General features: G+C 44.4%; 1 protein-coding gene and 1 long non-coding RNA gene across 3 annotated transcripts in view; one reads left to right on the plus strand and one right to left on the minus strand.

The window, feature by feature from the left end:
* LOC148141836 (uncharacterized) overlaps positions 1 to 4,371 on the plus strand; it is a 43,813-nt gene extending 39,442 nt beyond the window's left edge. For both annotated transcript variants that reach the window (XR_015752307.1, XR_015752308.1), the window contains exon 4: positions 4,309 to 4,371. This is a non-coding gene — a long non-coding RNA (uncharacterized LOC148141836). The remainder of the gene's footprint in view (positions 1 to 4,308) is intronic.
* Positions 1 to 14,628, minus strand: part of adora2b (adenosine A2b receptor) — a 39,435-nt gene extending 24,807 nt beyond the window's left edge. The window contains exon 1 of the mRNA XM_043718039.2: positions 14,155 to 14,628. Within this exon, the coding sequence (XP_043573974.1) occupies positions 14,155 to 14,480 (326 nt within the window). The 5' untranslated portion in view covers positions 14,481 to 14,628. The remainder of the gene's footprint in view (positions 1 to 14,154) is intronic.
* Positions 14,629 to 14,847: the final 219 nt, after the last annotated feature.

Here is a 14,847-nt window from a genome sequence, read left to right on the forward strand (position 1 = left end):
TCTTCATTGTTCATCATTCACATCAGTGAATAACTGCTCATTGTTTTAGACACTCATTAACATTTCCCACATGTCAAAAAACACTTCATTATCTTTGCCTTCCAAAAGCGCCACAGACACAAGTTTACTTTTTTATTTCGATATTCTCTGTAAATTCCCTTTTCAACTAATTTAGCAGGCAGAGAAGGTTCAGCAGAGGGAACAAATGACCAAAATCAGAAAAGGAGTCAGGATGGCATAGACATTATAGGCCAGTTAAAGAATAAGCATGTTTGGCAGGGTTGAATGGTAAATATTTTAATGCTAGGAGTCTGAGGAACAAGGCAGATGAGCTGATGGCACAAATTAAATCAGAGGGGTATGATGTAATTGCTGTTATTGAAATATGGTTGAGAGGGACAGGACTGGACATTGGGTCTTCAAGGGAGGAGGTAGGAGGAGTGGGTCTTGCTACATTGATCAGGGAATCAATTACAGCAGTAAGATGGATGACACCTTAGAAAGTTCCTCAAATGAAACCATATGGGTAGGACTTAAAAACCAAAAAGGAACAATCACATTGCTAGAAGTGTCCTACAGACCCCTATCAGTCTGTGAGAAATAGAAAAGCCAACATGTTGGCAAATTTCAGTGAAATGTAAAGGTAGCACTGATAGTATTGAATTTCAATGACCCCCAACATTAGGGGTAGTAACTGTGTGAAAGATTTGGAGGGAGTCGAATTCTTGAAATGCATTCAGGTGAGCGTTTTAAACCAGTACGTAGAAGGCCCTACTAGAAACGGGCAGTTCTGCACTAAATTTTAAGTAATGAAGTTGAGCAAGTGGTAGCATTTTACAGATAGCTGTTAGATTCAAGACTGTTATGGAAAAGGTCAAAGATGGGTCTGAAGTCAAAGTTTTGAACTGGGGGAAAGGCTGATTTTAATCAGATCAGATAGGATTTGGCCAGAGTGGACTGGGAGCTAATACTTTTGGGTAAATCTGTCTCAGAACATTGGGATGTATTCAAGAAGGAAATATGGAGATTTTGGGCTAATATGTTCCAATAGCAAAACAGGGTGGGTCCATCAAATCTTGTGAACCCTGGATATCACTACTGGATAAAGAGAAAAAGGGAGGCTTATGGCAAGAGTTTGAAATGAATAATTTGTGTTGGTGTTCACTAGTGAGAGGGATGATGTAGGTACAGAAATCGGAGAAGGACTGTGATGTACATAGAGAAATTAACATAGACAGAGAGACGTGGTTCTGAGTGAACTGACAGGCTTAAAAATAGATTAATCTCCTGGGCCAGATAAAATGTATCCCAGGCAAGAGAGGAAATAGTCGGGATGCTAGCAATAAATTTCAATTCGAGATGCCAGAGGACTGGATGACAGACAATGTGGTACAGTAATTCATGAAGAGAGTGAGGGATAAACCAGAAAACCACAGGCCTATCAGTCTAACCTCAGCAGTGGGGAAACTACTGGAAGCAATTCTGAGGAACAGCGTTAATCTGCACTTGGAGAGATTGCGATTAATCAAGAACAGTCAGTATTGTTTTGTTAAGGGGACATCATGTCTGACCACATTGATTGAATTTTTCAATTTGATTTATTATTGTCTCATGTACCAAGATACAGTGAAAAGTGTTTTTTGCGTGCTCTACATGCAGATCATACCATATAAGTGCCTCATGGGGGGCAGAACAGAGTGCAGAATACAGTGATACAGCTGCAGAAAAGGTGCAGAGTGAGCGATCAGAATTAATATTTGAGAGGTCCATTCAAAAGTCAGGGAAGAAACAATTCTAGAATTTGTTCATATGCATATTCAAATTTTTATATCTTCTGCCTATGGAAGAGTGTATAACTGGGTGGGAAGGGTCTTTGATTATGTTCCTTGCTTTCCTGAGGCAGCGGGAAGGTATAGATGGAGTCAATGGATGAAGGGCTGGTTTGCGTGATGGACTAGGCTGTGTTCACAACTCTCTAATTTCCTGTGGTCTTGGGAAGAGCAGTTTCCAAACCACACTGTGATACATCCAGACAGGATGCTCTCTGTGGTTCATCCACAAAAATTGGTAAGAGTTTTTATGGACATGCTGAATTTCCTTAGCTTCCTTAGGGATTAGAGACATTACTGTGCCTTCCTGACTATAGTGATAATGTGTTGGTGATCACCACTCCCTGGAACATCTCCAAATCAGCACCATTGATGTAGACAGGCATGTGGTCTGAAGTCAATGACCAGCTGCTTCGTTTTGCTGACATTGATGGAGAGATTGAGTGTTTAGCAGCATGGTGTGAAGACATCAGTCTGTTTCCTGTATTCTGCCTCATTGTTGTTTAAGATTCGATCGACAGTGATGGTGTCTTCAGCAAACTTGTAGTTAGGGCCAAAACAGTCATAAGTGTACAAGGAGTACAGTAGAGGGCTGAGTACACTGCATTGCCAAGGGTTGGTGTTGATGATTATGGCAGTGGAGGTGTTGTCGCCTATTCTTACTGGTTACAGTCTACGGGTCAGCAAGTTGAGGATCTAGTTACAGTGAGGAGAGCCGAGACCTAGGTTTCAGAGTTTAGAGATGAGTTTGTTTGGAACTATGGTGTTGAAGGTAGAGCTGTAGTCAGTTTTCAAAGAGGTGAGCAGGTGTGTAGATGAGGGCAGTGATTTCAATGTATTCTACTTGGACTTTGTCCCTCATGGGAACCTAATAGCAAAGGTTCAGATCCAAGGAAATTTGTTAAATTGTATGCAGGATCGGCTGGGTGGTAGAGAGCTCAGAGGTGATGCTCAGGGACTATTTCTGTTACTGAAAGTCTGTATCCGCTGGTATTCCACGGGGATCAGTGTTTGGAGCCCTTGCTGTTTGTGGTTTAAAAACGGTTTGAACTTGAAGGTCGGGGGTGGGGGGGGTTAATCAGTAAGTTTGAGATGGTCCGAAAATGGTTGGATGATAAATGGTGAGGAGGATAGTGTTGGATTACAGTAGGATATAGACAAGCTGGTCAGACAGGCTGATCAATGGCAAATGGAATTCTACCTGAAAAGTGTGAGGTGATGTGCTTGGGCAGGGCAAACAAGGTAAGAGATACAGGATGATACTTGGTAGGACGTCAGGAAACACCGAGGATCAGAAGGACCTTGGTGTGCATGTCGACCTGTCCCTTAAGGTAGTGAGACAGGTGGAGAAAGTGCTTAAGAAGGCACATGGGATGCTTGCCTTTATTAGCTGAGATATAGAGTTTAAGAGCAGGGAGGTTATGCTGGTAACGTAAGGAAGGTTAGGCCACAGTGAGTATATTATGTGCAGTTAATGAATCCACATTATAGGAGGGATGTGATAGCACTGGAAAAGGTCGAGTGAAGATATACCAGGATGTTCCCTGGGATGGTTGTCCAGTTATGAACAGAGATTGGACAGACCGGGGCTGTTTTCCTTGGAGCAGAGGAGACTGAGAGGGAACATAATGGAGATGTATCAAATTATGACAGGGGTAGACAGGAGGAAACATGAAACTTTCCTGCACAAACTCTGTGACCTACACATCTTTCCTAAAATTGCAGGGTCCCAGAACGAGACACAATACTGTAGCTGAGGTCAAACCAGTTTATTATACAGAATTAACTTGCTCTCTTGCTCTTGTACTCTATGCTGCTATTAAAAAAGCTGAGGATACTTTAGTAACCACTTTCTTTACTTGTTCTGCCACCTTTAGTGAGTTACGGTCAGTCTTCCTGCATTCCCCAGTCCCTCTACTTACCTATGGAATTCTCTACCACAAAGTCTAGGGAGGCCAAGTCAGGAAACAGACAAATGTTTAGATTTTAAACACATCAAGGGGTGTACACACACACTTTACCAAGCATACAGACATTCACACGTAGACACTCACACTCCTCTATCATGCACACACACACATATAAGTCTATGTGGTGAATTTGCATTTGCAGATATATTCTATTTTGCTCTAAAAGTGTACAATCTGCAGGCATTCAATCCATGTAATATTTTGTAAATTCCACTTTGGAAATAGAACCAGTCTGACTTAAGATTGGGATACAGACAGACTCTAACCTCACACCTTTAATGCATTGTCTGAGCTGAGATGTCATCTTGTTTCGATAAAACCTTAAGTTATCTCGAGAATGTGACTTGAAAGAAGTTCTGTGATTTGTATATAAATGAACTGAAATCTGCAACCCATTCTAAAAGATGAAAGACTTAACAGCAATCTAGATTTGTTCAATTTATCATTTCAATTGAATGACACTGTAATCTTTTGCTATAAATTCTGTCTTTTATGATCCTGTTCCACAGTTACCTGATGAAAGAGCAGCACTCCAAAAGCTAGTGCTTCCAGATAAACCTGTTGGACTATAACCTGGTGTTGTGATTTTTAACAATGTTTCATAACACACAAAAACTTTGCAATTATGCCCTGTACACGAAGGTCCTGGAACGCTGGCCTCTAACTAGACGACTGGAGTGTAGGAATGCAGAGGTTATGCTGCAGCTATCCAAAACCCTGGTTAGCCCCCATTTGGAGTACTGAGAGGAAATCAGGGCACCACACTTGAGGAAGGATTTACTGGCCTCGGAGGGAGAACACAAGTTTATAAGAATGATACCTAGACTTCCAAAGTTACGGGGAGAGATTAGACAAATTTGGCCTATTTTCTCTAAACTTTAGAAAGTTAAGGGGTGACCTGATTGAAATTTTCAAGATATTAATAGAAAAAGGCAGGGTGGATAACTATTTCCATTGGTAGGGAATTCTAGAACGAGGGGACATAGTCTCAGAATTAGGGCAAGACCGTTCAGGAGAGATTTTAGGAAGCACTACCACACACAAAAGATGGTAGATATTTGGAACTCTCTTCCACAAATAGAGTTAAATCGGAGATAGATGAATTTTTGTTAAGCAAAGCTATTAAGGGAAATGGGCCAAAGGCAGGTATGTCGAGTGAGGCCACAGGTCAACCAATGATCTCACTGAATTATTGTTCCTATGTTCCTAATTGCAATTCTCCAGTCCTAATGATAGTGCCTCCACAATTTCCACTCTCCCTTCTGTGGCCTTGGATGTATTCTCAAATTTAATTAACTAAATTAAACCTAAGTAGAGTCAGCCTATGCAATACCATCTGCTTTTCCATTTTAATCTCTTGAATGTGTGAACCACGTCCTCTTTCACCATTACCTGAACAGCATCTTCTTCATTGGTAAAGACTGATGCCAAGTACTGATCTAAATTCTCACTTATTACTGCATGTGTAAACTCACCATTTGGTCCCTAATCAGCCCCACTCCTTATTTTACCATCTTTTCTCTGTTTATAACTAAATGGGAAAGTTTGGGATTCCTTTTTATGTTAGCTGCCAGTCTCTTTTCATGCTTCCTCTTGATTCTTTCATTTGCATTTATAATCCCCTCTTATGTAAGTACATAAAGGCAATAGAACAGAATGCGGAGTATAGTGTTACATCTACAGAAAATGTGCAGAGAAGATCAACTCTCATACATGAGATGTCCATTCATAAGGCTGATAACAGTGGGGAAGAAGCTGTTTTTACATTTCTTTGTACATGTTTTCAAACTTTGGTATCTTCTGCCCGACAGAACAGGGTGGAAGAGATTATAGCAGAGGTGGGAGGGGTCTTTGATTATGTTGGCTGCTTTTCTGAGGCAGCAGGATGTGTAGATGCAGTTGCCATATCACAATGTGGTGCATCTGGATAGGATGCTTTCTGTGGTGCATCAATATGTTAAATGACCACAGTCTCAGGTTACCATAGGGCTGCTCTCTCATGAGAGAGAAATGTCTGGTGGTAATTTAATCTGAGGGTTACCACACCTCAGGCGAGGGCAGAGGTTGATAAGTCAGGATCTTCATGGTAACCTAAACCAGTGCGGGAAATGAACCCACATTATTAGCAACAATCTACTTGACAAACCAGCCATCCAGATAACTGAGCTAACTGAGACCCAAATAAGCACATTCTCATTCCAGGTTTACTGTTTCCAGGACTGTTTATTCTTCTATCCTTCAGTTACCTCATCCTGTGTCATTCACAGCTGACACTGTAACAAGATTTTGTTGCTTTCTGTCCTTAATTGCTTGCATTCAATTTTATATTTATGCCCCTTAATTCTGTATCTTTTAAACATTAGACTTAGGCTTTTTAAAAAAAAAACTCTTATCCCTTAATTTTAAACACCTCTATTAATTCATTTTAGAATCTTGCATATTGTAATAAAAAATACCCTTAATATTTATGCTGGAGAGCTAGAAATAAAACACAGAAAATGCTGGACATACTGTCTGTTAATGCATCAGGTCTCTGACAGACTTTCCATAATATTAACTTTGTTCCTCTCTCTACAGATGCTGCCAGATCTGTGGAACATTTCCAACATTTTCTGCTTGCATCTCAATTTTTAAAACTTTTCTTTAAATTTATGTAAGAACGTGGTAAGAATGGAGGGGAACAAATGTGCAGGGGACTTAGAGAGAGGTGCAACAATTACAATGGTTATGATGAGGGAGTTCAATTATCAAAATATAGACTAGGATAGCAGTTGTGTAAAGGGCAGGAAGTGACTGGTTACAGATTGTGTTCACTCAGTGGTTCAGGAAGACAACTCACTACCATCTTCAATTTGAGACTGGACAATAAATGTTGGCCCAACCAATGATGCTCACACCCTCGACTAGGTTTAAAAAAAAAAGAATTTTCTACATTAAGACAAACTAACTGGGTCAAGTGACTGATAGAAGGGAACATTTAGGACAGTGATCATTGTATCACAATGGTTAGGCTGACTATAGAACAGGCTGTCTTTAAAGAAGGATACTCCCTCAAAAGAAAAAGGTAGGACAAACAGAGAGCTCCTTGGATGACATAATTTTTAAAAATTACGAAGAGGAAAAAGAAATGCTTATATAGCTGGAAAATGCAACCAAACCATAAACATATGGAATAAGAACAGGAGTCCATTCAGCCCCTTACAGCTGCTCTCCCATTCAATACAATCATGGCTGATCTGTTTGATTCAAATTCCAAATTCCTATCTTAACCCCAATAATTTTTGTTTCCCCTGTCTAACAAGCATCTATCCATCCATCTTAAAATATTTAATGACCCCATCTCCACCACCTTCTGAGGCAGAGAATTCCATAGTTGCTCAACCCTCTTAAGAGAAAACAATTCCCTTCATCTTCAAGACTGGTTTAACCTGATGGTCATTATGCCTTGAGCGAGGGGAGGGGTCCTTCATGGTAACTTCAGCCAGTTTGGGAATTGAACCCATACTGTTGATGTTACTCTGTATTGCAAACCAGCCATCCAGCCAACTGAGCAAACCAACCCCACTGAATATTCTAGGTTTAGGTATGATTTGTCTGGTTAGCACACAATAAGATACATTTCACTGTATCTCAGTACATGTGACAAGAATAAATCAAATTAAAATAAACAAAGAGGGGTGATGGACAGTCTATTTCTGTTTTCAATTTGAACAGACGATCTTTGATCGCCTCATCCTTCATTTATTGATCATTCCTATCCTGACAAAATCAAATGGAACACCACAGTGTCCTCGATCATGACATCTACATGCATTCAAATTGTTTTCTTCATTTTTGTTACTATTATGAATCCCAAATCAACTTAAGATTTCAATACTGTTCCTGTATCTTGGAAATACTCTCATATTCAACAGAAACCACAAGAAAATCATGTACAAACTGAAATGAAGCAGAAAAAGGTAGTTAATGACAAATATAAAATTCATAATACATGAGGGAAACAAAAACTAGAGAGTATAGGAGAGACCTAAAATAGGGACTAAGAGCCAAGAGTTTCAGAATAATCAGCAGCTAGAATTGATTAATAACAAAAACTATTAGAATGTGAATAAGGGAAGTCTAAGGCTGATTAGGGAATAAACAAGAGGTATTCCTGCAGAAGTAGCAGGCATGGTTGACATACTTCATTCGTACTTTGTATTCATCTTCACTCATGAAGATGATGCAGTAAAGGAGAATGTTGTAATATTTCATCAGATAATAGATCAAGAGGAAGTATTTAAGAGTTTGGCACTCCTCAAAATAGAGAAGCATCCAATATGGAGGGAACACATCTACTGAAGGAAGTAATGCTGGAATTGCTGATCAGAGTCGTACATCCTTGAATATGCCATAACACTGCCAAAATCAGGCACCAATTCACAAGGAAGAGAGGGACAAACCTGGGAACAACAGGCTAAGCTGCCTGAGGTCTGCCATTCAGTAAGTTAAAAAGATCACAATTTGGGATAAAGTTATTTAGCATTTGAAAAAGTATGGCCAATTACTTGGAAATCAGTATAGATTGAATGGAGTTATTTAACAGTGATTAAGAATATGCATGGGGAGTTGGGCATTTAATGTCTAACAATAAAGTCTCAGAGGCATCTGATAAAGTACCACACCAGAGACTTGTTAGCAGAATATAGCCTTGTCTCCAGTGCAGAAAACCGAGAACAATGATGAATGACTGTTTGTCAAACTGGAGTTAGGTTCATAGTGGTGTCCCTATAGGGATCAGTGTTGGGGCTATGGCTCCTCCCAATATTGCTGACCTGGGCCTGGGTACACAGAGCATAATTCCAAAAACTGTACGTAAGATAAAGTTGGAAGATAGAATATCAATAGGTAGACAGGAGAATATCAATAGGTAGACATATAATTAATGTGATGCAAAGAAGTAAATATATATATCAACGATAAAGAAGAGAATGTCAGAGGGATGATAATTAAGTTGAGGATAACTCAAAGATTGACCAAGTGGTTAATAAGATGGACTTGGGTTACAGGAGGATATAAACTGATTGATCAGATGGGCAGATCAGTGTCACATGGAATTTCACCCTGATAAGTGTGAGGTGATGCACTTTGAAAGTAGTAACAAGACAAGGGGTACTCGATGTATAGTAGGACGCAAGGAAGCTGAGCAAAGTAAGGATCTTGGAGGTCCTTGTCCACAGATCCCTCAAGCTGGAAGGGCAATTTAATAGGGTTATTACGGTATACATGAGACTGGCCTTCATCAGTCGAGGCACAGATGATAAAAGCAAGGTGGTTATGCTGGAGCTGTACAGAACTTTGGTTAGGCCTTTGCTCCAGTACTGTGTACAGTTCTGGTCACCACAGTGTATGAAGGATGTGGTTGCACTGGAGGAGCTGCAGAGGAGATTCACCAGCATGTTGCCTAGGATGGAGCATTTCAACTCTGAAGAGCGGCTGGATAAGCTCGAGTTGTTTTCTTTAGAACCGAGAAGGCTGAGGGTGTCCTCACAGAGATGTATAAGATTGTGAGAGGCATGGATAGAATGAACAGAAAGTAGCTGGTCCCCTTAGCTGAAGAGTCAATAACAAGGGGCATAATTTTAAAGTGAAAGGCAGGAGGGTTACAGGGGACTTTCAGAAAAAAATAATTCACCAAGGGTGATGGATGTTTGGAATGCTCTGTCTGGGAGGGTAGTTGAAGCGGAAAATCTTACAACCTTTACAAAGTACTTGAATGAACACTTGAAGTGTCAGAACATTCAAGGCTATGGTTCACATGGAGGAAAGTGGGAATAGAGTAAGTTTCGTCAGTGCAGACTCAATGGGCCTCTTGTGTACTCTAGGTTTCTATGAAAAGTGTGAAGAGATCACAACAGATCAGCCATGACTGTACTGAATGATGCAGCAGACTCAAAGGGCCGAATGGCCTAATCCTGCTCAGAAATCTTCTATTGCTGTATTTTATGAGAAAGAGAGAGGAGACACAATATAAACTATAAATGGCATAATTTTATAGATCGTGTAAGAACCAGAGACACCTGGGAACGTCTACACCAAATATTTGAAGGTGCCAGGTAAAAACAGAACATTATTTTTATTAACAGAGGCATAAAAATAAGTTTGTGCTCTTTATAAAAGAAACAGTAGGGCCACAATTGGAGTACTCTATTCAATTCTACGGCCTAAATCTGATCCTATTGCTTATGCTCTCCTGGACACCAAACTTTTATCAGAATGTCAAGGCCTTGAGCAGGGACCAGAAGGGTCTTTACTGGGGTATGTGGCAGACTGGAGAAGGTGACTGCTCTCCCTGGAACAGCAAGTACAGAAGTGTTGAGACTCACAAGAGATTTGGTGGAATAGACAAAATAATAGAACAGGAGGGTCAGTAACAGGAGGACACAGATTTAAGGTGACTGAGAAAAGAATCAGAGCTACTATGAGGAATTCATTTTACAAAGAATCACAATCTGTAACCTACTGCCTGAAAGAGTGGTGTAATCTGACAAAATATTAATTTTGAAAAGGGAATCGGACAAAAGGGAATTTAACTTGAAAAGTCAAAAGTAGTTATGGAATGGATGGGTTCTGATTGGAGAGTTCTTTCAGAGAGCCAGCATGGCCGCACTGGACTACATGTCTTTCTTTTCTGTCATAATCTGATCGCCATTTCCTAATTTTTAGCACCTAACATTAGTGCTAATATAGAAAACTCTCTATATTTAATTGCTATGATTGTATTCAGTGCTACTTTCAATTTTCACTCACATTTCTCAAGAGTTGCAAGTAAATTAGCCTACCTTCTTTTCCATTCTCAAACATTTCAAGTAAAGCCATGTGACTGCTGCTAACCCAGGAGCACCCAGCACCTCAGAATATTGAACTTTTCACCTGCCTCAGTTTCCCTCGCCTCCCTGGGTCTTCCTCATATCCCTTGGGTTTTTCTCACCTACCATGGTCTCCCTCGCCTCCCACCTGAACTCCCAGTCTCCATCACCTCCCTTTATCCTCCTCCACTTCCCTCACATTCCTACACCGTTCTCAGTTTCCCTCACTGTCCATTTCTTTTATTGTCTTTAGGCTTTTTGAACAAGTTCAACCTCACCTGATTGATGAGGTAATCATCCTTATTGCCTGGTGTGGTCTTTCAGCTGCCCATTCTCAGTGTGAATATACCACACAATGACTCTGAACTCTGCTATCCTTTCAGTTAATTCACCTCAGTCTAAGTAATAAATTAACATTGCTCAATGGACAAGCATGAAATATTAAGTCTGCATTTGGATGTCCGTGGCGTGGAAGCAGACAGTGCTCACCGGCACAACCGAAACTTTTAGAGACCACTGGTCACTGCAGGGGCTGAGGTACATTATCACCCTGGATAATGTTATTTTAATTCAATAAGTTTCCTTTCTCTTAACTTGAAAGGGTTCAGAAAATATTTGAGGAGAAAGTGAGGTCTGCAGATGCTGGAGATCAAAGTTGAAACTTTATTGCTGGAACAGCACAGCAGGTCAGGCAGCATCCAGGGAACAGGAGATTCGACATTTCGGGCACAGGCCCTTCTTCAGGAATGAGCAGAGAGTGTTCAGCAGGAGAAGATAAAAGGTAGGGAGGAGGGACTTGGAGGAGGGGGCGACCTATCACATTTCCAACGCCCCTCCTCCAAGTCCCTCCTCCCTACCTTTTATCTTCTCCTGCTGAACACTCTCTGCTCATTCCTGAAGAAGGGCCTGTGCCCGAAACGTCGAATCTCCTGTTCCCTGGATGCTGCCTGACCTGCTGTGCTGTTCCAGCAATAAAGTTTCAACTTCAGAAAATATTTACAAGGATGTTGCTGGGGTTGGAAGGTTTGAGCTATAGAGAAGAGGCTGAATAGGCTGGGTCCTTTTTTTTCCTGCAATGTCAGAGGCTAAGGGGTGACCTTATAGAGGTTTACAAAATCATGAGGAGCATGGATAGGATGTTTTGCTAAAGTATTTTCGGGCTTAGGTTTAAGGTGAGAGGGAAAGATTTAAAAGGGACCTGAGGGGCAACTTTTTCCATGCAGTGGGTTGTTCATGTATTGAACAAGCTGCCAGAGGAAGTGGTGGAGGCTGGTACAATTACAACATTTAAAAGGTATTTGGATGGGTACATGAATCGAAAGGGTTGAGAGGGATATGGGCCAAATGTTGACAAATAGGGCTGGATTAATTTAGGATACTGGTCGTCACGGGTGAGTTGGACTCCAGGGTCTGTTTCTTTGCTGTATGTCGCTATGACTTTATGACTCTATACAAGTTTGTTGATTGTTAGTTTGTATTTTTTGTTACAGTGCCACCAAGGGCTGCTGAACAGTACTTGGTCATTTATGTTTAAAACAGTAAAAACTGAAAGATGTTAGCCTGAGTTCCTGGCACAATCTCACCCATCCACGCCTATGTTCTCTATGTCCATCAAAGAATAAAGAACAGTACGACAAGGGAACAGGCCATTCAGCTCACCAAGACTGTGCTGATACATGGTGCATTTCTAAACTAAAAATCTTTTGCCCCTGTGTGGCCTGTATCCCTCGATTCATATACCTTAAATATTGCTATTGTACCCATTGCAACCACCTCATCTGACAGCATTTTCCAGGCACTTACAACCTTCTATGTAAAAAATCACTTTTAAAGTTTTCCTCCTTTTACCTTAAACCTATTAATCTAGTAATTAACATTTTTACCCTGGGGAAGAAAAACTCGAACTAGCCATTCCTCTCAGAATTTTGTAAACTTCAAATCAGGTCACCCTCGTCCTTCGATGTTTAAGCGAAAACGCATTAAGTTTGTCCAGTCTCTCCTAACAGCTAAGCCCCTCTAAACTAGGTAACATTCTGGCAAACTTCTCTGTATCCTCTCCAAAGCCTCCACATCATTCTGGTGGTGTGGCAACCAGACCAATACACAATATTCCAAATGTGGCCTAACTAAAGTTTCCTATCTCCCACCACAACAGTGTAGTGGGGTGGTGTGTGGGGAAAAGAGTGTTGGAGGTTGGCATAGTGGGAATAAACCAGTGGGTTGGAATCCACCATGGCAGATGGTCAGATGTGAATTCAATGAAATGTTAGCTCATGTCCACCATGTAACAACTGTTCATTGTTAAAAACACACCAGTGTCACTCATCTCTCAGAGAAGGAAATCTGCCAACCTCACCTGGTCTGGCCTCCATGTGACTCTAAACCTGCAGCAACAGGCTTCACCCTTTACTGCTACAAGTCCTTAAACAAATTGCCTGGTTTCCCCTGAACATCCCTGCCCCCAGGGGGATACTGCCCTGTCCCCCCACCCCCAGGGGGACACTGCCCCGCTCCCCCTACCCCCAGGGGGACACTGCCCCGTTCCCCTTACCCCCAGGGGGACACTGCCCCGTTTCCCCCTACCCCCAGGGGGACACTGCCCCGTTTCCCCCTACCCCCAGGGGGACACTGCCCCGTTTCCCCCTACCCCCAGGGGGACACTGCCCCGTTTCCCCTTACCCCCAGGGGGACACTGCCCCGTTTCCCCTTACCCCCAGGGGGACACTGCCATGTTCCCCCCCCCCAGGGGGACACTGCCATGTTCCCCTTACCCCCAGGGGGACACTGCCCTGTTCCCCCCACCCCCAGGGGGACACTGCCCCGTTTCCCCCTACCCCCAGGGGGACACTGCCCCGTTTCCCCTTACCCCCAGGGGGACACTGCCCCGTTTCCCCTTACCCCCAGGGGGACACTGCCATGTTCCCCTTACCCCCAGGGGGACACTGCCCCGTTCCCCCCCCCCCAGGGGGACACTGCCCCTTTCCCCCCCCCCCCAGGGGGACACTGCCATGTTCCCCTTACCCCCAGGGGGACACTGCCCCGTTCCCCCCCCCCAGGGGGACACTGCCATGTTCCCCTTACCCCCAGGGGGACACTGCCCTGTTCCCCCCACCCCCAGGGGGACACTGCACCGTTCCCCCCACCCCCAGGGGGACACTGCCCCGTTCCCCCCACCCCCAGGGGGACACTGCCCCGTTCCCCCCACCCCCAGGGGGACACTGCACCGTTCCCCCCACCCCCAGGGGGACACTGCCCCGTTCCCCCCACCCCCAGGGGGACACTGCCCCGTTCCCCCCACCCCCAGGGGGACACTGCCCCGTTCCCCCCACCCCCAGGGGGACACTGCACCGTTCCCCCCACCCCCAGGGGGACACTGCACCGTTCCCCCCACCCCCAGGGGGACACTGCCCTGTTCCCCCCACCCCCAGGGGGACACTGCCCCGTTCCCCCCACCCCCAGGGGGACACTGCCCCGTTCCCCCCACCCCCAGGGGGACACTGCACGTACCTGAGGTGGACGCTGACGGTCAAGTACCTATCGATAGCCACCGCCAAGAGGCTGAAGATGGAGCTCTGGGTGAGCACCAGGACGAAGCAGGCGAGGAACAGGCAGCCGTGGAAGCGGGTGGTCATGCCGGTGCTGATGATGATGGCGAACGGGATGGCGAAAGCTCCGACCGCGATGTCAGCCACAGCCAGAGAGACCAGAAAGTAGTTGGTGGCGCTTTTCAGGTTGTTGTTGGTGGCGACAGCCCAGCAGACCAGCACATTGCCCAGAATGGCCAGCACCGCGATCAGCAGCTCCAGACCAATGTAAGCTCGGTTAATCTCCATCCCGGTTCAGGAGCCCGTCAGCCCGAGACCACCCATCGGGAACCGGGACCCTCTGCTCCCGGGGACCGGGACCCTCTGCTCCCGGGGACAGGACCCGCTGCTCCCGGGGGACAGGACCCTCTGCTCCCGGGGGACCGGGACCCTCTGCTCCCGGGGGACGGGACCCTCTGCTCCCGGGGACCGGGACCCTCTGCTCCCGGGGGACAGGACCCTCTGCTCCCGGGGACAGGACCCTCTGCTCCCGGGGGACAGGGACCCTCTGCTCCCGGGGGACGGGACCCTCTGCTCCCGGGGGACAGGACCCTCTGCTCCCGGGGACCGGGACCCTCTGCTCCCGGGGGACAGGACCCTCTGCTCCCGGGGACCG

The sequence above is a fragment of the Chiloscyllium plagiosum genome, unplaced genomic scaffold, assembly GCF_037043375.1.
Source record: "Chiloscyllium plagiosum isolate Xiang-an unplaced genomic scaffold, Cpla_swu_hap1 HiC_scaffold_31, whole genome shotgun sequence".
In the NCBI taxonomy this organism is placed as follows: Eukaryota; Metazoa; Chordata; class Chondrichthyes; order Orectolobiformes; family Hemiscylliidae; genus Chiloscyllium; species Chiloscyllium plagiosum.